The 22928-nt window shown below is 63.1% G+C and overlaps 2 protein-coding genes across 2 annotated transcripts in view; one reads left to right on the forward strand and one right to left on the reverse strand.

Annotated features, from left to right (window-relative positions):
- The first annotated feature begins 5896 nt into the window (after window positions 1-5896).
- On the forward strand, window positions 5897-11164 carry CYP11A1 (cytochrome P450 family 11 subfamily A member 1). The gene is made up of 9 exons (XM_085303994.1): window positions 5897-6072; window positions 6892-7047; window positions 7341-7540; window positions 8057-8260; window positions 8863-9023; window positions 9111-9277; window positions 9795-9873; window positions 10199-10390; window positions 11004-11164. Exons 1-9 carry the CDS (start codon window positions 6035-6037, stop codon window positions 11124-11126), a joined length of 1320 nt encoding a protein of 439 aa, XP_085160120.1. The 5' UTR covers window positions 5897-6034; the 3' UTR covers window positions 11127-11164.
- A 571-nt stretch (window positions 11165-11735) lies between these two features.
- Window positions 11736-22928, reverse strand: part of CCDC33 (coiled-coil domain containing 33) — a 44484-nt gene continuing 33291 nt past the window's right edge. The window contains exons 13-21 of the mRNA XM_085304023.1: window positions 21978-22109; window positions 14269-14464; window positions 14077-14165; window positions 13619-13750; window positions 13075-13147; window positions 12717-12838; window positions 12376-12459; window positions 12113-12229; window positions 11736-12031 (exon numbers count right to left, since the gene is read on the reverse strand). Of these exons, the coding sequence (XP_085160149.1) occupies window positions 11888-12031; window positions 12113-12229; window positions 12376-12459; window positions 12717-12838; window positions 13075-13147; window positions 13619-13750; window positions 14077-14165; window positions 14269-14464; window positions 21978-22109 (1089 nt within the window). The 3' untranslated portion in view covers window positions 11736-11887. The remainder of the gene's footprint in view (window positions 12032-12112; window positions 12230-12375; window positions 12460-12716; window positions 12839-13074; window positions 13148-13618; window positions 13751-14076; window positions 14166-14268; window positions 14465-21977; window positions 22110-22928) is intronic.

Genomic DNA, 22928 nt, shown 5'->3' on the forward strand with positions numbered 1-22928 from the left:
CCGGCAAACCTGCCCCCGCGCCGGGAGCGCAGCGGGTTGCTCGCGCCGGCGCCCCGGCCCAGCTCGGCGCTGTCCACGGGGCGCCCGGGGAGGGTGCTGCGGCTGCGGGGCGCCRGCTCGGTGGCGCCCGATCCGCCCCGCTTCTGCGCGGCCGTCGCGCCCACGCAGGAAGCGCTTTTTTTGCGACTCCCCCCCGCCGCTGCCGCTGTTCCTGCTGCCCGACCACCTGGCGAACGGGCAGAAACCACGCCGGTACCGCAGCTCCGCTTCTGCCGGTTTGATCTCCTCTTCGCTGGGAAAAATGAGCTGATGGCTGATAGGAAAAAGGAAACAGGCTCGGGGTGGGTGAGGGGCAGGGGAAGGGCAGGAAAGCTTTTAAAATGTGCTAACAAAAGCAGGAGGAAACCCAGGCAAGAAACAGCGCGACGCAACACAATGCAATACAACGCAATACAATAAAATGCAATACAATACAGTACAATACAATACCGTACAATACAATACCGTACAATACAATGCAATACAATACAGCTCAGGCTCTTTGAAACCTCCCGCTGATGAAAGCAGCTTTGCATCTCTCCGGAGGAAGGCAGGCAGGAAGCAGGTGGGCGCCCCGACGGGGCTGCTGCTCCCTTTTGTGCACGGRTTTCAAAGGGTTTCGCTCCGGCCCGCGCTCGGCTGCGCTTCTGCACGCCGTTCTTGGCTGTTCCCGATGGCAGCGCCCGAAAGTCTTTGGGAAACGTCGGTGACGCTCGACGGCAGCCGCCCGAGCTCGGTTTGCACCGAGGCACCGAGGAGCTTTGCGCGGCAGCCGCGGCGGCCCATTTGCAGGGTGTCGTGGCTCCTGCTGCGCTTAGGCGAGCGCTCGGCTGGGCCGCGGCGCCCGGAAAGCCCCGGTCCGCGCGCGGCGGGCGCCGAGGCCGAAGGGCGCCGCGGCTGCCGTCGCGCTCCGGCTGGCCCCCTCCCTCCGTTCGCGCCCGCGTCCAGCCTCGCTTGCGGGGAACACGAGCCGCTTCCTAGAAATGAGATGACCTGGGAGACGGCGGAAGAAGTTAAAAATAGCGTGTTTAAATAAGCATCTCTGTTCTTCCCCGGCACATGGATCCCTTAGTTCCTGCTGCCCGGAGTTACGCATGCACCAGCGCCGCAGTTTCCCCTCCAGCCTTGAACTGCCAGCCCCGGCCCTTCCTCCCCGCGAGGCTTTTCCTTCCCCCCTGCTTTTGCCCCCGGGCTGTGCGGAGGTCACATCCCCCCRCCAAGGGACTTTGGGCAGCTCTGGGATAGAAAAAGGCGATGCAGTTCAGTGGAGCAGGAAAATAAACACGACGCCCCCCCCCATCCCCTTCCTGAGCTGTGTTCGCCCCAGGGCGGCTCGGCGCTGCCTCCGGCAATTTGCATTTCTGCCTGTGCAAAGAGCCCGGCGGTGGCGGCTGCTGAGGATGCTGCAGCTCRTCGACGTCTTGCTTTCACTAGGGGAACTCCTTACGCTGCAGTCGCTCTGCCGGGGCTCGAAACTCGACGGTGTGATTTGCAGCTGACCGTTTTCTCTCTATTAAAATACAACGCTATGAAAATCAGTTCTTCCCCCACTTCTCCATGCGCAGACCGGACTATGGGGGATTTCTGGGCTGGAGTTTTTACTAGCGAAATTTTCCCAGCCGCCAGCTGGCGGGCAAGACGCGACCGTGTGCAATGAACGGATTTGTCACCTTCCCCGCTCGGGCGAAGAGCGGGCAAGACCGCACGGTGAAACCGCAGCAAAGAAAGGCCYGCTGCAAAAGCACATGAAAATCCGGCCACCTTCTCCCGGCCAGCCGCTCCGCGCCCTCGSCGGGGTGCCGGGCCGCTCCGGGGATGCGGTTGCTTCGCCGTTCTCCCCGCCGGAGCAGCTCCCGCTTCTGGGGCTGCACCGAGAAAAGTGAGGGAGKTTGGTGCCTTTCGGGCCCGCTCCCTTCCGTTCTGTCCGAAAGCCGCTAGAAATCGCGGCGGTCCTCGACGGTGCCCAGCCAGTGGGCGCCCGAGAGAGGWGAACAAGGCTGGGGGTTTTCCAGGGTGCTTGGGATTTCTCCGGCGTCGAGGGTGTTTTTGATGAACGTCCACCAGGATTCGTGYGGAAACCCTCCCTCCTGCTTGGGAGCGAGGGGGGACGAGCTCAGCCTCGGGAAACCAACGYCCTGGCACCCGCCGCTCCCCCGTCCTCACCTGGCCACGGTCTCTCCGGCTGGGGGACATGCCATGGGCTGGGGCATCTCAAGGGGGTTTCCTCCTGGCCGGGCCAGCGTGCAAAACCATGCCTGGAAAATGGGTGGTGGGAAAGCGAAGCGGGGAGCGGGGCCAGCCCGAAGGGGTGGCTTTGGTGGGGACAGCAAGGTCTCACCTCCCTGGGGCAACCTCAGCGCTGAGTCACCTGCGTTTCCTGCCGCTGCCCGGAAAGGACCGGGATTTCTTAGCACGCGGGACACAGCCRGGTGCTGTCGGGGGCGTGAGTCCCGGGAGGTTTAGCGGGGAGGGTGTGAAGGGGCCGGGCAGCTCGTCATGCTGTTGGCCGGGGATGTGGTGTGCAAGAGGAAAACCCCCGCGTCACTTGTAGGCATGGAAAGCGAGAGCGTGACACCCACACGGAGCGGCTCCAAACAGCCCAGGAAATGCCAGTGGAAATGCCTTGTTCAGGGCGAGGAAACCACGCCGGCCGGGGGGACCCTGCTCCCCGCGGGCCCGTGGGACGGGGAGAAGGAGCCGAGGCAGGGGAGCGGCTTTCGGGTCAGCTCATCTGAAAACGATAGTGGCTCTGCCTGACTCGCACGCGGTCCGAGGGGAAGGCRAATCGCTGCCGGCAGAGGGGTTTCGAAACGCCTCCTCCAGCCGCTGTTGGTTCTCACCCTGTGGCGACCTTCGCAGCCAGCTGAGGTGGCTCAGCGGGTACCGGGCCCGCGACACCCCGGCGCGTGCGGCGCGTTGCCACCCGTCGCTGGTTGGTGATGCCCCACGCGCCAGCCCGGAGCCCAGCTGCGGCCGGGAGCCACGCGCGGGGGGCAGTCAGCCCCGCAGCCTTGGGGGAGCCTCGCTGCGTACGCTCGCCAGCTTTCCTCTCTCATTSCCCCCCCTCCAGCGTCTCCAACGGGAGCCGAGCGCAGCTGCTGCTGCCAGCTTTGCCCGGGTACGTGGGACCCGGGTTAAGGCCGGGCACCGCTGCCAACCTCAGCGGAGCATCAGCCTGGCGCCGGTGAGCTGGGAGCCGCCGTCCAGCAGCCTGGCGCCTCCCGGACCCCAGCTCGCGAGGGAAAGTGGGGGGCCTTGGCTGGAGGAGGCCGTCGCGCCGCGCGTGTTACCTGCTCAGCTTTGCCCCCTCCCCGTCGTGGGCGATCCCACGGCAGGAAGTGGTCGGAGCCGGATCTGTGCTGCGCTTGCCGTTGTGCGGGGGGGTAGCGCAACGGAACAAGCGGTGTTGGTACGGCAGCGGGGGGGCAGTGACGCCTCTGGGCTTCTACGCACCTTTCTAACCATTTCCTGCCCCCCGCTTCTATCGGAGACCCCCATCAACCGAGTTCCTGCTCATGGGCTTGCACCTTCAGAGAGTGATAACCACCAGTTTCTTTTCCAGGCCGTGTGCTGAGGGGCTCTTTTAGCAGGGCTGAGCCTCCACAGCTTTTTTTTTTTCCGCTTCTTCTGATCTTGCAGGACTGTCAGAAACTGGGAGGAAGGTGCCCCCAAAACCGGTGACAGAGGTGGGAGGGTAGGGGGTGCACAGAGGATGTGGAACAGGAMCGTTTTGAAGCGTGAGGCGGTAGGAGCAAACCGCAAGGTTTCAGTCGTGGAGCCYGTGAGCGGGGGCGCGGGAGTGACTCAGCCCTCCAAGCGCACCGAGACGCCCTCCTTGCTGCAGGCCTCGYCGGGGCTGGAGCTCCCCCAAGACTAACCAAGTAGCTGAAAGCTGCCCAGGTGCGGACTGCAGCGCCGGGCCATGGGCACCCACGCCGTGCAGCYGCCGGCGTGCAGGGTGTTGGCCCAGGCCAGCCTCCCGGTATGGCCTGGGCACGGTCCCTTGGGCCAAGGTCTGTATTTTTTTTACTAGCGCTGGTGCAGCCGAGGCTGCTCCAAAGCGACACCAGTTTCCGCCGCCGCCAAGAGCGAAGGCAGAAGAAGGTGCCGAGGGCAACGCCAACGCGCAGAGGTTAAGGCTGGGGAGAGGACACGGCAGCGGCGCGGCGCGTTGGGCCGGCGTGTCCCGGAGCCGCCGCAGGGCACGCAGCACCCTGGGGTGCCGAGCCGCTCCGCCAGGCCCGGGGGCTCCGTGCGAGCCGCGGCACGGGCCGGGGCCGGGCCGAGCCGCCGTCCCGGGCCGGGGGAAGGGGCCACCGCTGGGCCAGGAGCGCCACCGGGCGGCCGCTCGGGCGCTTCCCGCGCCGCAGCCGAGTACTCGAACAGTAATAATAATGATGATGATGATGATAATTAATTATAATAATGATGATAAACCTTTGCCGACCTCCTGCTGCTGGGCAGCGGAGCTGTTTGCTGCCCTGGAGGGCTGCGCCGCGCGAAGCCCGGCCGTAAGAGCGGCTCTGCGTGGGAAGGGTTCCCGGGCCGCGGAGGGGCAGTTTCTGTTTCAGTTCCTCGGCAGAGCGGCCGCTGCGTTGCGTTTCTTCTCCTTCAGCTAAAAGAGAAACGCCGGCGCCTCCCTGGACTTYAAGTGCGTTCCAGTAAGACGTGGTTTTAATTAGAAACGTGCTCTGCCCCTGCCATAAGCATCATTTATTTCCCGAGTTCGCCACGGAGTGGCACTTTCGCCCAGCTCCCGGCCCCGCGTGTCTCTGCCTGCTGGTCAGCACTGGGCCGCACTGGGCGGCTGGGAGGCGGCAGCGAGACGGGTTTCGTTAAAGAGAGGGAAGAAGCCGGGCGTCCCGGGCAGCCGCCGGCCGGCTCCGCGGGGCCATGGGGCGCCCACCTCGCCCCACGGCCGCCGCTSCGCCCTGGGCCGCCTGCCCGCAGCCTCCCCGCGCCGGCTTTGGCAGTTATTTCACCCGCTGCTCCCAAACCCGGCTCTGCTGCTGCTCCAGGACCGGCCGGCATCCCCCCCGGCATCCCCCAGCTCCAAGGGGTCATTTTGTTTTTAGGTATAACCCGTGATAATTCTGCATGTTTGGGGTTGAGCCCCCCAAATTCTAGCGACTCTGGGCTGGATGCACGTTGCTCTCGTTGCTCYGTGCACCCCTCAGTGTCATGAGCACCCAAAACTCTGTCCTCTGGTCTGGTCCCCCCTTGCTCCCTTGCCCCTGGGCACCAGGACCRCCACGACCCACCACGGATGCTGGGACCACCCCACGGATAGTGGGACCACCCCACTACCCTGGCCTGTCCCTTCCCATAACTCACTAGGTCACTCCAAACTTTAATTTTGTTGTTTATTACGTGCTCTAAGGCCAAGCTATGGTGCTGAGATGCTTAAAACACATAATTCTCSTGATCCCCTCTTGGGTGCTGGTTTTCACCCTGAAGGCTCGCGRTGGCGTTTGTGCTGCCGGGGGCTCAGCGTGCCACCTCTCCGCGTCCCCCCTCAGCGCCTCGGGCCAGCACCGCCGCTCTCGAGAGCTTCGTAACCCCCCGGGAACGTCCCCCAGCTCCTYCGGCGGAGGGCTGGCCGCCGGCCCCCCCGTCCGAGCCGTGACTCACGAGGAGGCGGGCACGGCGGCCGGGAGAGCCCGCTCGCTCGGCGCTCCTCTCCTTGACGCCGGGATAAGAGCGAGGCCGCGCGAGCCGGGGCAGCCCGCGGGCAGTCGGCCGCCGCCGGTCTCCGTCGCTCTCCCCGCCGCGCGTCATGTTGGCCAGGGCCGCGGCCAGGGCTCGCGCCTTGCGGATACACGCTCCTAGCCCGGACGGCCGCCGGGTGCACGTGGCCGCCRGCAAGCTGAGCTCTCCCCCGGCCCCAGCCACGGCGGCTCGGCCCTTCGACGAGCTTCCGGGCAACTGGAAAGCCGGCTGGCTCAACCTCTACCACTTCTGGCAGGAGGGCGGCTTCCACAACACCCACAACATCATGGCCCGCAAGTTCCAGGAGTTCGGGCCCATCTACAGGTGGGTGCTGAGCAGGGTTTCCCGCCCGTCCTGCCGCCGGCTGCTTGGCGCTGGTTCGAGCCGGCGGGTCGGGGACCTTGTGGGAGTCCCAGCTCTGCCGCGGGCTCCTCTCCTGACCTGGCCCACCRGCTGGGGGCTGCGGAGGGTGGGAGTCCTTGCGGTGCCCGCGGGCGGCGGGTGCTCGTGCCGCTCGAAGGGGCTGCGGCAGGGTCGGCAAAGGCTCGGCTAACRCCTTGCAGGGGCGCCCAGGCTGTTAAGAGCGTAGCGGGGAGCAGAAGCGGGGCTGGAGAAGGTCTCCCTGCCCCTCCTCTGCCCCTCTGGTCTCCGTGGTTTTTGGTAGCGACCTCCTCAGGTAGGTGGGCTGCGAGGGGGGCACCCGGCCGCGTTGGCACTTGCACGTTCCCTGCTGCCCCAGGCAAGGACCGGCACTGGTCAGGGCGTACATTTTTTAACCCAAGCATTGTGTAAATCCGAGTATCCCAAAAGCTTTCCAAGGAATTGCACTGGTCCATRTTAGCCACAGCTTTGTGTCGGAATCCTGCTCTCGCCTGACTCCTTAAAAAATCCTCCTCCGTGTCGAATTCCTCCCTGCAGGATTTAACCTGGAGCGCGCTCTGCTCCAGCTGTGCCTGTCGGAGCCTCCCGGGCTGGATGCTGGCTCTTCCCAGGGCTGCTGCGTCTCCCAGGCTCRGGCTCATGGGTGGGGGCTCTGGGGGGGGGGTCTCCCAGGGGGCTGCGGATTTGGGGAGGTGGATCTGGCAGTCACGCTGCGGGCAGGGGGTGGCGTTGGTGCTCCCGAGCTCGTCTCGCCCCTCGCAGGGAGAAGCTGGGTGTTTACGAGAGCGTGAACATCATCAGCCCCGAGGATGCTGCCTTGCTCTTCAGGTCCGAGGGCATGCTGCCGGAGAGGTTCAGCGTGCCGCCGTGGGTGGCCTACCGCGACTTCCGCAACAAGCCCTACGGCGTGCTCCTCAAGTGAGTGAGGCGGTGGGGAAGCGGGGTGAGGGACACTCGCGGGAGCGCAGTCTGTGACCCGCTGGCTCTGCGGTGCCCAGCTCGAGAGCCCTGCCGGGACACGCTGGGGCAGAAACAGTTTGGCACATGGGAYGGTGGGACGCCAGAGCACCGGCATGGTGACCTGGGTCATCAGAGGGTCCCAGCCGGCACTGCCCTTGGGGGAGTGGGTCATGAGCAGCCTGCAGGGGCAGAGGGAGGGACGGGCAAGGCAGAGCGTGCCGCCCCTGAGAGCTCTCCCTCGTATCTCGCAGGACAGGGCAGGCCTGGCGCTCGGACCGCCTGACCCTCAACAAGGAGGTGCTGTCGCCGCAGGTCATGGACTGCTTCGTGCCCTTGCTGAGCGAGGTGGGGGAGGATTTCGTGCAGCGAGCCCGAGCGCAGATCAGGAAGAGCGGCCGGGAGCGCTGGACGGCCGATTTCACCAACGAGCTCTTCCGCTTCGCCCTGGAGTGTGAGTGCTCCAGGCTCCCGACCCGGCCGAAACCTGGGCTGAGTTCCTCTGGGAGAGAGGGCCCCTCCGAACTATGCTTTTGCGTATGCCAGACATGGGCAACAAGATGCTTTTCCCACAGCCGCCTCCTCAGGATGGCCAAACGTGTGTCTCCCTCCAAACCTTAGGGTCTGGAGGGACATGGTCTCTCCAAACAAGGGGGCTGTGTGGAGGGGGTCGGTGCCCCATTCTGGGACACCCTTCTTGGCTACGCACAAGATCCAGCTGCGACTTTCACACCCGGGCAGCTCTTTATCATCTACAGGAGGGTCATCACCTGCTGGCCCTGCTCTGCCCCGTAGGGGATGCCTCCATGGTCTTGTGAAGGCAGGGGAGGGTAGGGACAGGCCAGGGCCCCCCCTTAGCTGTGCCAAGCCTGGAGGCAGCCGCCCAGGGCAGGAGGGACCTGGGAGGGTGCAGGGGGACAGGACCGGGCTTGCCGGAGGCCTGGGAGCCTCACTCGCGCTGTGCTTGCAGCCGTGTGCCATGTCCTGTACGGGGAGCGGCTCGGCCTCCTGCAGGACTTCGTGGACCCCGAGGCGCAGCGCTTCATCGACGCCGTGACCCTCATGTTCCACACCACCTCACCTATGCTCTACGTCCCGCCGGCTCTGCTCCGCCGCCTCAATGCCAAGACGTGGCGGGACCACGTCCAAGCGTGGGATGCGATTTTCATGCAGGGTGAGCCTTCCTCTGCCGCACGCCCCCCTGCCGGGAGCGCCAGCCCTGTGTGTTGCCGGGGGGCGGGGGGGGGGACACCTCGAGAGCACATCCTCATCGGATTTGMATGGAAACCTTCTYCTGGGGCCAGCTACCCAGCTCAGAGCTCACATGGAGACCGCAGGGCCACCAAGGCTGGGAAGGCTTTCTGAGTGGGATCTGCCCAACAGGAGCTGGTGATGCTGGAACAACTGGGAATCATCTGGGAGAGATGAAGGGCACATTATGGGCCTCACTTCGAAGGGAACAGCAGAGCCAGCTCTTCTGGAGGGGCCTGTGGGATCAGAGAAATTTTGGCACTCAGTAAAAGCTTCCTGTAGGRTGTTTGCCTTGCGTTACCCTCACCACCCAGCCTCTTATGCCCGGACAGCCAGCGCTCYGCTGCAAGGGCAACTCCAACGGAAAAGCCACTGGCCTGGGGGCAGCAATGTCCTATGGTGCATTTGCCACCTGCAGCACCAGGACCATGCCTGGATCACCCAGCCTGCAACCCCGCTGCCAGGCCTAGACTTGCTGGGTTTCTGCAGGGCGCTCGGTGCAGTGCCTGCTCTATGTCTCCTCAGCGGACAAATGCATTCAGAACGTGTACCGAGACCTCCGGCTGCAGCGCAAGACCACCAAGGAGTACACGGGCATCCTCTCCAGCCTCCTCATGCAGGACAAGCTGCCCCTGGATGACATCAAGGCCAACATCACTGAGATGATGGCAGGAGGGGTGGACACGGTAAGGACCAGGCAGGACGTGTTGGGGGGGGGGAAGGCGGGGGCAGGTCCTAGGCAGCTCTGAACTTTGGCCATTCTGCTGTTTCAGACCTCCATGACGCTCCAGTGGGCCATGTTCGAGCTAGCGCGTTCCCCAAGCATCCAGGAGCAGCTGAGAGCAGAGATCTTGGCCGCCAAGCGGGATGCAGAGGGAGACAGGGTGAAGATGCTGAAAACCATCCGGCTGCTCAAAGCCACCATCAAGGAAACGCTCAGGTAATCGGGAGGCAGCAGCTGGTTCCCCCCGCCATTGGCAGGGGACAAGAACAAACTCTCCCTTTACTGCCCAAATCCCTGGTTCCCTTTCACCGTGGGAATCCCGCCACATGTCTGGGACTCGTGCTCCTCGGCAGGAGAACGAGCTCCTGTGGCAGGGTGTCTAGCAGCTGATCCTTGTAAAAGAGAGCCATCAATGCGYGTTCAACACTGGCCCAGATCACTACCATCCAAGGGCACCTTTCCAAGGCGGCGAACAGGTCACCTCTCAGTGACCTCTCCAGTGCCACTGGGAGGCAGTCTGCAGGGCTCACTCTGGAAAAGATGCACAACCAGTGCTCAGGGTGGGGTTAACRCTGCAGAGAGGACACGTGAGATGGGTGGAGGGGACCAGTGTCCCCAGTCGTACCATCATTCTTGAACTTGACACCCAGCTGGTGCACGGGGATCCTCCAGTGGTTACTATGGCACAGGGGTGGCCTCTTGGACATCTTCCCTGTCTCTCCCTCTCCCCTAGGCTCCACCCTGTGGCAGTGACCCTGCAGAGATACACCACACAAGAGGTCATCCTCCAGGATTACTGCATCCCCCCCAAGGTGAGCAGCCCAGCCTAGAGGAGAGGCATGCAGGGAGCATGGAAACAGGACCTTTCCTCAGTCCCTCTCTGCTTTGGAAGTGACTCTGAATGGAGGTGGGACCCAGGAGATCTGAGATGCTTGGCACAGCCTGGTAGCTTGGTGGGGCAGCTGTGGCGCTTGGCTGTGGTCAATGAGTGGGGCCTCGCGCGGCACCACCTCTCCCCACCATGCGTGGCCCTGGCACTGCTGGTTTCCAAAGCGCAGATAAAGCCATATGGCTGCACCAGCGGATCACAGAGCAGCGGGGAGACCGTGGCACTCATCCTTCTTCACCTCTCCACAGACATTGGTGCAGGTTGGGCTTTATGCCATGGGTCGGGATCCCAAGGTCTTCCCCAAGCCAGAGCAGTTCAACCCTGAGCGTTGGCTGGCAACGGGCTCAAAATACTTCAAGGGCCTGGGCTTCGGATTTGGGCCACGCCAGTGCCTGGGCCGCAGGATCGCGGAGCTGGAGATGCAGCTCTTCCTCATCCACGTAAGTCAGCTTGCTGCTRGCAGAGCCCAGCAGCCGCAGGGAAGAGTGGGGCACCCCGGTTGCTGTGGGGCAGGAACCCTCCCTGCTCCTTTCACAGCTTCCATGGGCTGGGCTGGGTCACTGCAGACGGGCACTGCCGGTTAGACCTGGAGCTCAGCRTCTTGTCAGAGCCTCTCCCTGTCACTGGGGCAGGGGACTGAGGGCTGCAAGACACCAGATGTGGCATTGCTGAGGGACTTGGCATAGCCTAGGTCACACTCTGACAGCCTTGCTGCGGGYCTTAGTGGAGCAGAGAAGTTCCTGTTACCACGCTCAGCACCGAGCTCTCTGCCGCTGCAGTTACGCGCAGGGTCCCAGGGTTGGACGTGGTCAGTGGAGCAGGCTGGCTTTGCACTGACAGGGATCAGGGAGGGCTCAGGAGCCCTGCGAGCACAACCTGCTTGTGTCAGCAGTAGCTTCTAGTCAGGAATGGTGATGAAGAGCCGAGTTCCCAGTCCAGCAAAGCCCTGTGCAGTGCCAAAGCTGGCGGTGAGGAAAACGAGCCCCTGTCTGGCCCTTGGGACCTCTGTATTTTCATTTTGCCTTTTCCATCTACTTTTTTCTCCTCTTCTAGATGCTAGAGAACTTTAAGATTGAAACTAAGAGAGCTGTGGAAGTCGGGACCAAGTTTGATCTCATCTTGATCCCGGACAAACCCATCCACCTCACCTTGAGGCCTCTGGAGTGCCAGGCCTGAGGGGCAGAAGACCCACGCCCTGGCAATCTGGGGGCTGGGCTGGGACAGCGGGTGTCGGACCCAGCTGCTTCCAGTTAGAGGGGATCTGCGCTTGCACGTCTCCGAGAGCTTGGCACATGCTTTATGTCCTGGAAAGCTCCCTATGATATTACGATAAGACTCTAGCAAGGGGATATGATTTGGGAGAAAGCTGTGAAGCTTTCACGGCTACAGCCTTGGCTCTGTGCCCCCCTGCCTCTGCGCCGGTTCRCTCAAGGCTGCGCTTACGCCACTGGAGAGACAAACTGGAGGAACTCAATCCCAGCACTGCCTGTGCCCCGGGGTGGCTCACACGGGGCAAGAAGCCCCGAGGCACGGCACGGGTCCCATAGCTCAGCCCTCTCCGCTTTTACGTTCACCACAGAGAAGGGGTCTGCCTTCTGACAGGGTGTGGGACGCCTGATGGGGTGACGTCCGTCCCCCCCCAGCCTTGCTGGGCACTGCTGACTTCCCTGCCGTAGCTGCTTGAGCCCCTCCCCAAGGCCTCTGGGCTGCTCCGTGCATCCCCGGAGGCTGGGAAACGGCCTGCTGGTACCGTGTGGGGACCAGCGGTCATGCTGCCCCGAGATCTGCTAATATTCTGCTTCCCCGCTGATTTGCTCTGTAACTTAGTCATGCAGCAAAAGCACTGGATACTCTTTATGTGCATGAATATTACATTTCCGAGTGTTTCTCCGGAGTCCTGTACAAAGCATGTCCCGGGGTGAGGAGATGAAGGGCAGCTATGCACAGACCAGCTGAAACACCTCCCACGGCCTTGCTGCTCCGGTCCTGGCACACGCTAGGGCAGAGGGTCTGGTGTCTGGTGTCTCCTCATGGGGGCCATGGGGTCCGGTGGCATCTTCTGGTGGGAAATGAGAATACACCTCATTTCATAGCTTGGCAATTCGTGGCTAACGCAGGCTGGTCAGCACCTATACGTGGGGACCTGAGCCCCAGGCACTCACTGCAGCCAGGTCATGGGCAACGCTGGAGGATGAGCCCCTGAAGCCATGGTCCTGCTCCAGCAAGCGTGTGCTGAGCTCCTGCTTCTCCCGTCCCCACCTCCTGGCGGCCTCCTCCARCTGCAATAGAGATTGGGGGGTGCTCAGGACAGGGGGGAATGGACTYGGAGGCTGAGATGGTTGAGTGTGGGTGACCAAGGGTGCCCTGGAGTGCACAGCACCAGAGTGGGGAGGGATGGGATGCTGGTGGAGTGAGTGAGGCTCACCTGGCTCTCCAGAACACGGCTGCGAGCTTGTGCCTTCTCCAACTTGGCCAGCAGAGACAGCTTCTCTGAACTGCCAAAGACATCCTACAGGTTGAACAGGACAAGGAGGAAAGCAGAAACGCAAAGCAGTGTCACCTCCCTTTCTGTCCCCATGCTCACAGGGGCTGGCCACGGGAGACGGCTGTGGCTGTCACCCCATGGAGAGGCCTCTGACCAGCATTTGCCATAKGGGGTGGCCCTAGCCTTGTGTCCCGCTACCAGGAACCTGCTCTCCTGGCGGTGCCGGGTCCCAAGGCTCTGCCTACCCGGCCCCAAGCCCTCATGCTACTCCCAGCTCTCACTGGCAAGGCTTGTGGTGGTGGAACGATGGGGGGTGAGGGGGGCCGGGGTCTTGCCAGCTCCTCCCGCAGCCTGCGGTTCTCGGCCAGCAGCACGCCGTAGAGCTCCCCAGCCAGGGCTTCACCTGTGGGACCAGAACAGGAGGTCACAGGGGGAACGGGGACCCTCCTGCCATAACCGGCAGCTCCCAGGGGTACAAACTATGGACACTGGGAGGGACCAGCCACCCCTTGGGCTGGATGGGGTGAGCAGCATGGCAGCCCCATAAGAGAGCCCCATAAGAGATGGCTGCCAAGTTCTGCCCGTGAGGGCCTGGGGCACCCCAAGGGGCCCCTTTCCCACAGCCCCACTTGCACCTACCCGCCGGTTTGCTGGTGCTCCTGCCCGCCCCGGAGAGCCGCTCCTGCAGCATCCGCTCCATTGCCTCGATCACCTGCGGAAGAGAGCAGAGCCATCCCGCCACGCAGGGTCCAGGTCCCATCGCATTCCTTCGCTCCCGCTCTTCCTTCCTGCCTTGGGAGCGCTGAGWGCCAGGGCCTGGCCGCGGAGGGATGGTGGCCCGAATCTCGAAGACAAGAGGCTGGCAGGCACTAAAGGAAGGTGCTTGTGCCCTTCTGTGGGATCTCTTCTCCCTGCCGGTTTGCCCTGATCTGTCTGACCAGTGCAGCGTTTTCCCTCTTGCCCTCTTTCACCTTTTCCCTTTCCAGGGATGGCTTGTGTCCAGCCATCTCCCTAGAGGCAATAGCTGGGGTTTCCCAGCATGTGTCAGCAGCCTTTTCCCAGGATACAGAAGGGGACAGTGGAGATCAGGAGCATCTATCGGGAGTATGTGGCCCAAGGCCAGGGCTGCCCAGCCTTGTGCCCTCCTGCCTGCCCCTTTTGCACCCAACCTGCCCCAACTGACCTTCTCCTGCTGCTTCACTGTCTCCTCCAGGCCCTTCRTCTTGGCCACCTTCTCCTGGTACCTCATCAGCACAGCTTGCTGCTGCTGGTGGGTTCTCTGGAGCATCACCAAATCTTTCTCTTGATCATTTTTCTAATGGAAAGGAAGAGAATGAGTAGCCAGGGGATGCTGTGCTGTTCCTTAAGCTTCAGGGCACCTCTCTGGCTCCCCTGGACCTCAGAGGTCAGGATGCAAGGCAGGGGAGGAAGAGCCTCATGAAGGAGCTGCAGATGCTGCTGAGGTCCAGCCCGTCCTGGCACCACATCTCTGCTCAGGGTAGGAGGGTCCCCGAAGCTGCAGGGGCCATGCACAGCCCTAGCACTTCCAGTTCGCAGCCCCTCCACATATCCCGGCCTTCGCACTGCTCTGTGTCTCCACTCCCTGCTCCCCGTGCCTGGAAAACCCTCTGGCATCTCTACCCGAATCAGTTCGTTCTGCAGCTGCTGCACACGGTCCTTCAGCCTCCTCATCTCCACCGTGCCAGATGCCAGCTTGTGTTTGAGGGTGCCTGCAAGAGAGCACAAGCATCCTTGGCCCCTGGGATGCACAGCTATGAAGGCCAGGAGCGGCATCCCTCGCTGTAACCCTCCTGTCCCCCTTGCTGTCCCTACCAATCCTGTCCACGATCTCTGCCTTGGTCATGACATCCACATCAACGTCACTGAGCAGCRTGCGGCCCAGGTCCTCGTGCATTGTAAGGCTGCGCCGCAGGTTGCTGTTCTCCATCTCCAGGCTTGCAACGTGTTGGCGGAGGGAGAGGATCTCGTCTGCCATGCGCTCCAACGCCAGGCGGTAATCGTTCATCTCCTGTGTGTCCAAGAAGGGATCCTGCTGACCTCCTGCTGCCAGCACAGGCTTTCACCCCAGCCCCAGGACAACAACAGATGGGGAGAGCCCCACAGAGCCTAGATGTCTTGAGCATTAGATCAACCACAGAGAGGCTAGTTATCCTCCTTCTCTTCCAACCATCTAATCTCTTCTCCATCCGTTCTTCTCCTTCTGCTCCTCCAGTGAGCCTTCTTCTCTCCCTCCACCAACCTCTCCCTCTATCCCAGCATACTGCTCTGGCAGATTCCCTAACATTTCCCCATCCTTCCTGTCATCTTGTGGGGGAGAAGCAATGCCCCTGGGGATGCAGAGCAGAGCCGTGGCAGAGCTGGAGGTTAGCCCTCAAGYCTCTTGTCTCCTAGCTATTATTAAGCTTGGCCTCCAAGCCCCAAGGCTGCCCTCCTTGCTGAGATTTGTCCTCAGGCAGGATGGACCATGCTGGCTTTTCGACGGGAACCAGCCTGTGAGTGGTCCGGCCCTGGCTGTGGCCGAAATGCAGGCTCCAGCTGGAGTTTCTGCTCACCTCTGACTTTATTTCAGTGCCTTGACCTAGTTGGCTTTTTTTTTCCCTCTGTGTGACAAGCAGTTGGCCTGAGCCAGGAGCTGGGGCCAAAGGTGGGCACGAGCTCCAGTGAACATCCCTAGAGGAAGTGTGCTGCAGCTCAGAGTCTCATGCCACCCAAGGCAGCTCTGCCTGGCTGCTAGGGGCACTGCAGCAGCCACCAGACACTGGCTGGGATGTCACCGGTCTTGGCTGGGGAGGAGATGCCGAGGTACCTAGCTGATAGATCCCTATGACCGAGCCACAGCMATAAGCTGATGTTTCAGCACGTTTTAAAAGCTCCAGACGTGGCATCAGGTGGGGAGGTGGACACAGAGCGTCTCAGCGCCTCTCCCTTGCGGTTCCCCTTCCCCCTCCCTGGCTGTGCAGACAGGCAGAAGGACGATAAAGTTGCCATGGCACCTCGTGAGAGCCCCCGCAGCAAGGGCACCCGCGCGGCCCTATCTCGGCAGCGGAGCAAACCAAAACAGGGCTCCACGCGGCCCTCCCCAAGGTCGGAGCCGCAGCGGGGAGAGGGGCCGCAGGCATTCCCAGCGGGATGGTGCTCCCAACGGCACCTACTAGGACCCCAATCAGTGCCCTGGGGACGCTGGAGCCTCCTGCCCGTGACATGGGTCTGGCCACCCGTGACAGTTCACCCACCCTCTGTCCCCAACGCATGCCTCGACACCCGGCCATCCAAATACAGCCCCGCAGGATGGACAAGGAGCCTGGCACGCGCTGGGACGGCCGACCCCCGGCCATGAGCCGTGGGCACGTCTCACCAGCCCAAAGCTCCTGTTCGGGGCTCTCATGGAGGCCCCTCGCTTTTCCCAGCTGAGTCGATGGGACTTGAGGGCCCCCCCCTCGACTCAGTTGCTCCCTCTGGTGCAACAACCACCACGGCTGGGGACGTGGCCTTGGCTGGCGCCTGCACGACGGGGGCTCTAGTTTGGATAGGTCCTAGCTCGTCTCCCTGCCGAAATAAATCCCAGCGTGTGCAACCAGCGTCTCCTTCACCCAGCCTGGACCCTCCCCAGCACCCTTGGCCCTTGGAGCGAGGCCAAGCCAAACGCCCTGCAGCCCCGTGCGCCCGCGGGGTGCTCAGCCAGGGGCCCGCCTGGGGTCTGCGCTGGGCTCGAGCGCCGGGCCGCGACTGCCCACGCTCCCCGGCTTGGCTCCGGCCCGTGGTGAGCCCTGCCTTGAGCCCCGGTCCCGGCTGGTGTTACGGGGCTTGGCAAATCTTTCAAAGCAGGGGAGGCAGCAGCTAAGAATGGAGGGGCAAATATTTTATACGGGTCAGCCTGGACGTGCCGGAGGAATGGGTTTGCGCGCTGGGTTTCGGGCAGCCGTGGCACTCCTCGGCGCGTGACGTTGTGGGTGCTAAAAGCACGTGCGGGTTCAGAGGGAGCCTGCAACAGTTTACGGACCCAAACACGCGCTGAGGGGTTGCAGCTTATAACGCAAAGCCGTGCAACAGCGCCTGCTGCAGAAACGGTCGCAACGGCCTCCGGAAACCCGTCTGGCCGCGAAGCAGCGGGGTGGTGGGACGGGCAGAGGTGCTGCTGCCCCGTCCCCAGCGGGGCCGCGGCGCGGGGCCGGGCTGGACGCGCAGGGTCGGTCCCGCCGGCAGCTGCATCAGCGGGGGCCTTGGCGGGGGCCGGCCGTGACGGAGCCGCGCGGCTGCCAGCTCCGCCGGCCTCCGGGCTGGCAGCCTTGGGGCCGGCCTTGGTGAGCCAGGGGACGGGGGGCAGAGGGTGGGCGCAGCAGCACCGTGCAGCCTTGGGCAGCTCCTTGGGGCATCGAGCAGCAGGGACACAGAGAGGGGGAAGAAGGTGCGGGCAGATAGCGCCGGCGGCCGGGCCCTGGTGCCCGCACYGCCTGCCAGCTCCCCGGCGCTCACCTGGTCCTGCTGGTCCCCGGCGCCGTCCGGGCACCTGCGGAGCAGAAAGCAGAGGGTGCAGGAAACCGCTCGGCACCGCGGCTGCCAGCGGGGAGGGCCACGCTCGGGGTGCAGCCGCCAGTACCTCTGCTCCCGCGYGGGCGCTGCCGGTTCCCGGGCGGAGGGCTGCTGCGGGGGCAGGAGCRCGGCCACGGYGTCGGYGGGCGGCAGGGACGCGTCGCCCGGGCGCAGCTGCCAGGAGGCATCGGAGCCGAGGGGGAAAAGGAGGCATGTGCCGGGAATAACCCCCAAGGAGAGGCGAGTCCCGCGCCCCATCATCCCCCCAACCTTCGCCCCCGCTCTCCGTTCGTGGGCCCCCCCCCCCGCCAGGGTAAAACGCCTTTGCCCATGCCGCCGCGCCGCCGCCGATGCCGGCCTCTCTGCTCCGTGCGCTCTGCGCCCCGGCAGCACCCGCGAGGACTCACGGTGCAGGACAAGGGCCTGTAGTACCACGTCATGGGCCCTTCGCGCGCCCCGGCAGCGCCGCGCCGGCTCCGGCATCGGCAGGCCGGCCGGCACGCTTACGGCGGCGCTGGGGCTGCAGCACGGGGAAGCTCCCAAGGCGGGAGGGAGGGTTGCTCCGCAGGGCRTCCGGCGGGTGCTCCCGGCAGCCCGCCGTCGCTACAACATAAACCTCCTCTTAGCAACCCTGCGGGCGCACCGGCACGGCCCCATCCAGAGGCGCAATCCCGCCCACAGCGCCGGCAGACCGAGGCTTTGCCCCACCGCGAGCCGCTGCGCCTGGGTGCCGGCAGCCGGCTCCCCTCKCCTCGGCTTTACCGCCGCCGACTCGGAGCTGTTCTTCCGCTCGGACGGGACCTGCCCTAAGTAGCGCATCCCYGGGTGAATATTAAGCCCTGCTCCGTGGTTGTTATGAAGATGGGATAAGCTCCGATTTGCATATCTGAGAAAAATTGTTGCAGCAGCTTAGGAAGATCAGAGGGAAAAATTCCCTTGTTGTCTCCCCCCTCCTCTTTTTCCATAAAAAAAGCTCATGAAATCATCGGGAGATAATTAGCCYTTCATTTGCTTTTCCTGCCTTCCCCATCCATGAGGAACGCTGGTCCAAGGCGGGGGAAAGACTGAGCCGCCWGCCTGCGCGGGGCCGCCCAAGAGGCGCTGCTCCGGGCTGGGCCAGCGCACACAGCATCCCGTTATCCCATGCAGCGTTTCCTGCAGGAAAAGCTCGCTTTTTGGCTACCACGGAGCCTCCTGAAGAAGAGGAGCAGCAGCATCRGCGGGAGAGGGCCGGGAAGGTCCTGTGAACAAGCTGAAAGCCAGAAGCTGCCGATGCAAATTCACCCTCCTCAATCCGAAATGGGTTTTAACACCCACATCCACCCTCAAAACCTATCTAGGCTGAGAGATTGGTTGGGCAACTTGGAGGTTGCTTCTGCTTTCACATGCAACGCGCTTTCCCCAGAACTCACAAAATCCTGAAGATTTGCAACTGCCCGCGGGGAACCATGGGGAGATTTTTTTTTTTGCCCCCGACTCCTCGAGGCCGCCGGGGCTCCTCTCGCAAGAGCCCCGTCTCCCTCCCCGACGCCTCCCACRAACGGCTGCAAGTAAGCAGTGTTTTATCTGATTAAACTGCCGCTGAACTCCCTTCTCGCGACGGCGAGCGGGGAGGGAGGCGTGTATATTAGCCAAAGCGTTGCTATTCAATTTGGGGCTTAATTGGATTGTATTGAAAAGCAGTTAATCGCAGCGGAGTTCAGTTTTAATAGAGACACCATGTCGTCCGCTCCCGGCCCCGTCAGGACGGCGATTTTAGGGCGGCCGATTGCCATCGCTACTGCGTCGCAGGCCCGGCTGCCGGCTGCCGATAGCGTATTGAGCGGGGAAATAAAAGCCGGCAGATTACACGAGTAAACGCCGCGCGCCRACAAGCTCTCCGCGGCGCTCGGGCGCCGACCCTGCTGCCTGCTCGGGTGAGATAAGGCTGCAGAAAGCTGTCACTCCTCGCCCGCGAGCCCTCCCGCTTCGCTTGCATGTCGCTGATGTTTCATTTTGCTCCATTAAAAAAAAAGAAAAAAGAAAGAAAAAAAGAAGAGRGGGGAAAAAAATGGTGGGATGACTTTGAAAGCAAATTCCGGCGGCCTCCGACRGAGGTGGCTCCGGGCTCGCGCCGCTGCCACATGCATCGGATGCAGGTGTGGAGCGGCGGCTTGCCAACCGCCGCCGTCCCGGCGTGGCGAAAAGCTCCCCGAGCGTGATTACCCACCCTCAGCGGATCCCCTCCTCTTCCTCCTCCTGGGGTGGGTCGGGGCGACCCGAGGCTGGAGTTAGAGCTGAAACCCCCCTCCGGGGACCTGCCCGCACCAGTTAAGCACCGCCAGCGCCAAGAGCTCATGAAATCCAAGGGGAGGTAAATTGCCCAATCCTTAATCTCCTCGAGAAGTGAGACACGCGTATCAGCTGGATTCGTATGAGCTGGTTTAAGGGCCTCTTTTATTAATTGGCTTAATCTCGTGCTGCGGGCACCCCCGGAAAGGCAGCCCTTTCCCGCTGAGACCAGCTCCTGCGGGCCCGGGGAGCCGCCGCGTCCGCCTGCCCGGCTGTCCCCAGGAAGGACAAACTGAGCGTTGCAGGGCAGACGACGGTTTCCGTCCGCCCCTTTGATTTGCAATATTAATTTTGGAAAAATAAAACCCTGCACCAGCTTTGCTACCCTCTCGCCTGGAAGCTTTGCCYGCCGGCTTGAGCCTTGCAGCCCACCAAGTCCCCGTGGTCCCCAAACTGTCCTTCTGCCCCCCCTGCGCCCCGGGGGCATCCGTGCCCCTCGACGCAGAGGCTGCCCAGCCTCCTCTGCTTGCAGAAATCCTGCAGCTCAAAAGAAAAAAAAAAATCGCTGTTTACCCTTTCCCTATGGGAAGCCCGAATTGGTGCTCTCAGTCTCTCCGGGAGATTTTTAGAGCCGGAACAGCTCCCTGTTTGGGGAATATTTAGCCAAAGCAGCGGCCCGCAGCGGCAGCGGCGCTGGTGCTCGCCCGGCTGCGCGACGCTAGATGGCACTCGGAGATGCGGCTGCACGGCGGCCGGGCTGCTGGGAGCCCGGGGGTGCTGGGGCTCAGCACCCTCGCTCCCTGCACCACCCCTTCCCCTCGCGTCGCCCTCGGGCCGCAGCGGGGCCCGACGCTGCCGGCCGCCCCACGCCGCCTGCCCCAGCCTCCAGCCGGGCTCTCCCCATCCAGCCCGCCCGGCGGGTTCGGGGCTCCGGCTGCGCGTTCGGGCTCTCCCCTTACACGATGCAGCTGTTTGGACACAGGCGGTGCTGGGAACGAAACGCCAGYGAGGAGGGAGGCCGTTTACGCCGCCCCCCAGCAGCCCCGCAGGCTGCCCTGGGGCTCGTAAAGCCCCAYGCTGGGCAAAACGGGACCAGCCTGCGGGAGCCGCAGAAACACGGGCGACGGCAGTGGGGAAGGAAACACTTGAAAAAGCAACAAATGGCTGCAGAGATGGGAGAAAACTCCCCCGACTCTTTAAATGCTGCTCGTAAATTATTCATCGCCTGGTTAAGAGAGTTGCAGACCCGTTCAGCRCGAGGGTCAGCTGATCCCGGCACAAACCCCAGGCTGAGCCACCCCCTCCTCGCACACGCCGCTTTATTTTCGGCTTCCCCACTGTCTAATTTAGGGTCACTCCCAATTCCCGGGGCTGTTGGGAGCTGAGACGCGCAGGAGCATTCGAACGGAGGAAGGGGCTCGCGTTAAAACCACCCCGGCGACCTCCTGCGTGCACGCYGCCACCTCCCTTGAAGCCGGCGGGTATTAATGCAGGCGGAGTGACAATAATTGGCGCTTCAGGGGGGAAGAGAAAAGCAAAAAGGAAGCAAATTGGGCTGTCACAGGTTGGGGGGGGAGAGAAGAAAATCCTTCTAGTGGCAATTTTCTGTGCAAAGAGCAAAACTAAGCGTTTTTAGCCAGTGAAAATGGCCAGCTGGAGCAGAGTGCTCGCGCTGCTCGGGGCGAGAAGGGCTTTGTGCAAACCGGAGGCATCTCCCTCCCCCCGGGTTCAGCCTCCCTCTAAAAGCCGACCGCTCGAAACCTCTTTGCGACGCCTTCCGCCCTCCCCTCGATTTGTCGACGTTACCGCCGCCCAGCAGTGACTTAGGGCAGCATATTCAGGGCAGGTCCATTTGCAAGCGTGGAGAAGACTCTTTTGGCTGCTCCGGAGCCCCTGAGCAATTCGGCCGACCGAGGATGGCAACGCGCGGCTGAACCTGTTGCGAGCAAACCCTCCCCTCCCGATAACGGGCGCCGGGGCAAGCCGGTGCTGCGCGGAGAGCCGGGGTCCTCAGCCAAAACTGCTGGGGAAGAGCCTGATCCTTGTCCCCGCTCCCCTGGGGAAGCAGCCGGCGTAAGGATGCACTCGGGCTACGCTCCCCAGCGACCGTAYGCACCAACGCGTGCCGCCTTTCCCCTCCGGCCTCTCGGCGACGTGTTTCCGCGCAGCACCGCGGCGCGGGCCGGGTTATCCGGCCCCGGCCACCCGCGGGCCCCGCTGCCCGGTTTGCGCCTGGCTTGGCCCCGGCAGCCCCGCGCGCTTTTGCGATCCCTGCTCCGCACGCAGCRTAGCGCGCTCCGAGCCGGCACCGCAAACCCTCCCCCAGCTCCCGCTCCCGGGTATTTAATAAGCCGAATTGAGGTTTAACGACCTGTTATTTTTAAAGCCAGATGGCTAAAGCGCAGGAAGACATTACTGCCATGAGGGCTGGTTTTCAATTCACCCAATAGCTCCATTTATCAATAGAAAGGGTTGGAGACGGGGAGCAGCTGCCTTTTCTTTTTCTTCTGGAGCAGAAAGGTATGAGCCGGAGATGCCCGGGGTCTAAAGCATAATGCGGYGGTAATAGGAGAGAATTTGCTAAATGGATTCAGGACCGAGCAATGAGATCGAATCTGGCGCATCTCGGCACTCCCCGTCGTTTCGGTGCGCGCTGCCGCCGCCGCGGCGCCCCCGGCTTTTCCCGGGCTCCCGCGCCGCCCGCCCGGCTCGCAGCTTACCCCGACGGGCACCCGCGGCGGCTCGTCCTGCGCGGGGGGCCCGGGCGGTCCGAGCGGGAGCTTCCCGAGGGAGGCGGGATCCAGGCTGGGGAGAGCGGCGCTGCCGGATGGGCTGAGGAAGGTATCCGGCCTCTGCAAAAGGGAGAAGCACCGGGGCRGTTTGGTATCGGCGAAGGAGGGCACGCGGCGCCCGGGCCTCGCGGCGCCGGCAGCTCCCGGGAGAGGAGGGGGACGACACGAGGAGGGGGACGCAGGGGCGATCCTGCTCCCAACCCTTCGCAGGACACAGCCAGCCTCAGCTGGCTCAGCAGATGCTGCCGGCAGCTGTAACGCGATTTCGCCGCGCTCCCGTTCCCGCGCTCGGCCCCGCGCGCCCCCCTCTCCTCCCGGCCGCCCGGGTTTCGTAGACCGCCGCCTAATCCGGTTAGAGGGGCAAATCGGAGCTAATGGAATAACGGCCGAGTCCCGGAGCCGCCGTCCCCGCTTGGGAAAAATCACGGCCGAGAGACCCTCGCTGCGCCCGACTCCGTGCCGGCGCCCGGCCCAGCCTCGTTAGCTCCCGGGCTCCTAATTCAATTAGCGCTCACGGCGGCGCTCCCCCGGGAGCCGCGGCGCGCCGGGCATCTACCGGGGCCACCAGGAGCGCCCGCAGCGCCGAGCGGTCCCGGCCTCGACCCAGGTGGCACGAAGAGGCCCAGGCAAACGCAAAGCCGCTTCCCCTTGCTGACTGAAAAGATGTTTTTCCGCTACCTCCACCCCCCCCATCCAAAAAAAAAAAAAGGAAGGTTTGATTGCTGGGTTGGCACGGTGACAATTTTTACACCACCGAGCCATGACAATTTACGCCAGCCGCCAATCTGCTTGTGTTTTTAAATGGCAGCAATTACATAAATTAAGGCTGTTTAAGCAACGTTATGTCCCGCCTGTTGCTTTCACTTTGCCTGGGAAAAA

The sequence above is a fragment of the Rhea americana genome, unplaced genomic scaffold, assembly GCF_003343005.1.
Source record: "Rhea americana isolate MKP2758 unplaced genomic scaffold, rheAme1 scaffold_201, whole genome shotgun sequence".
NCBI classification, from domain to species: domain Eukaryota; kingdom Metazoa; phylum Chordata; class Aves; order Rheiformes; family Rheidae; genus Rhea; species Rhea americana.

Excerpts from the sequence above, each read along its gene's own strand:
- CYP11A1 (XM_085303994.1), top strand. The coding sequence starts at position 6,035 with ATGGCCCGCAAGTTCCAGGAGTTCGGGCCCATCTACAG. Across the intron at positions 8,261-8,862 it reads GGATGCGATTTTCATGCAGG|CGGACAAATGCATTCAGAAC; the intron begins GTGAGCCTTCCT and ends ATGTCTCCTCAG. Across the intron at positions 10,391-11,003 it reads TGCAGCTCTTCCTCATCCAC|ATGCTAGAGAACTTTAAGAT; the intron begins GTAAGTCAGCTT and ends CTCCTCTTCTAG.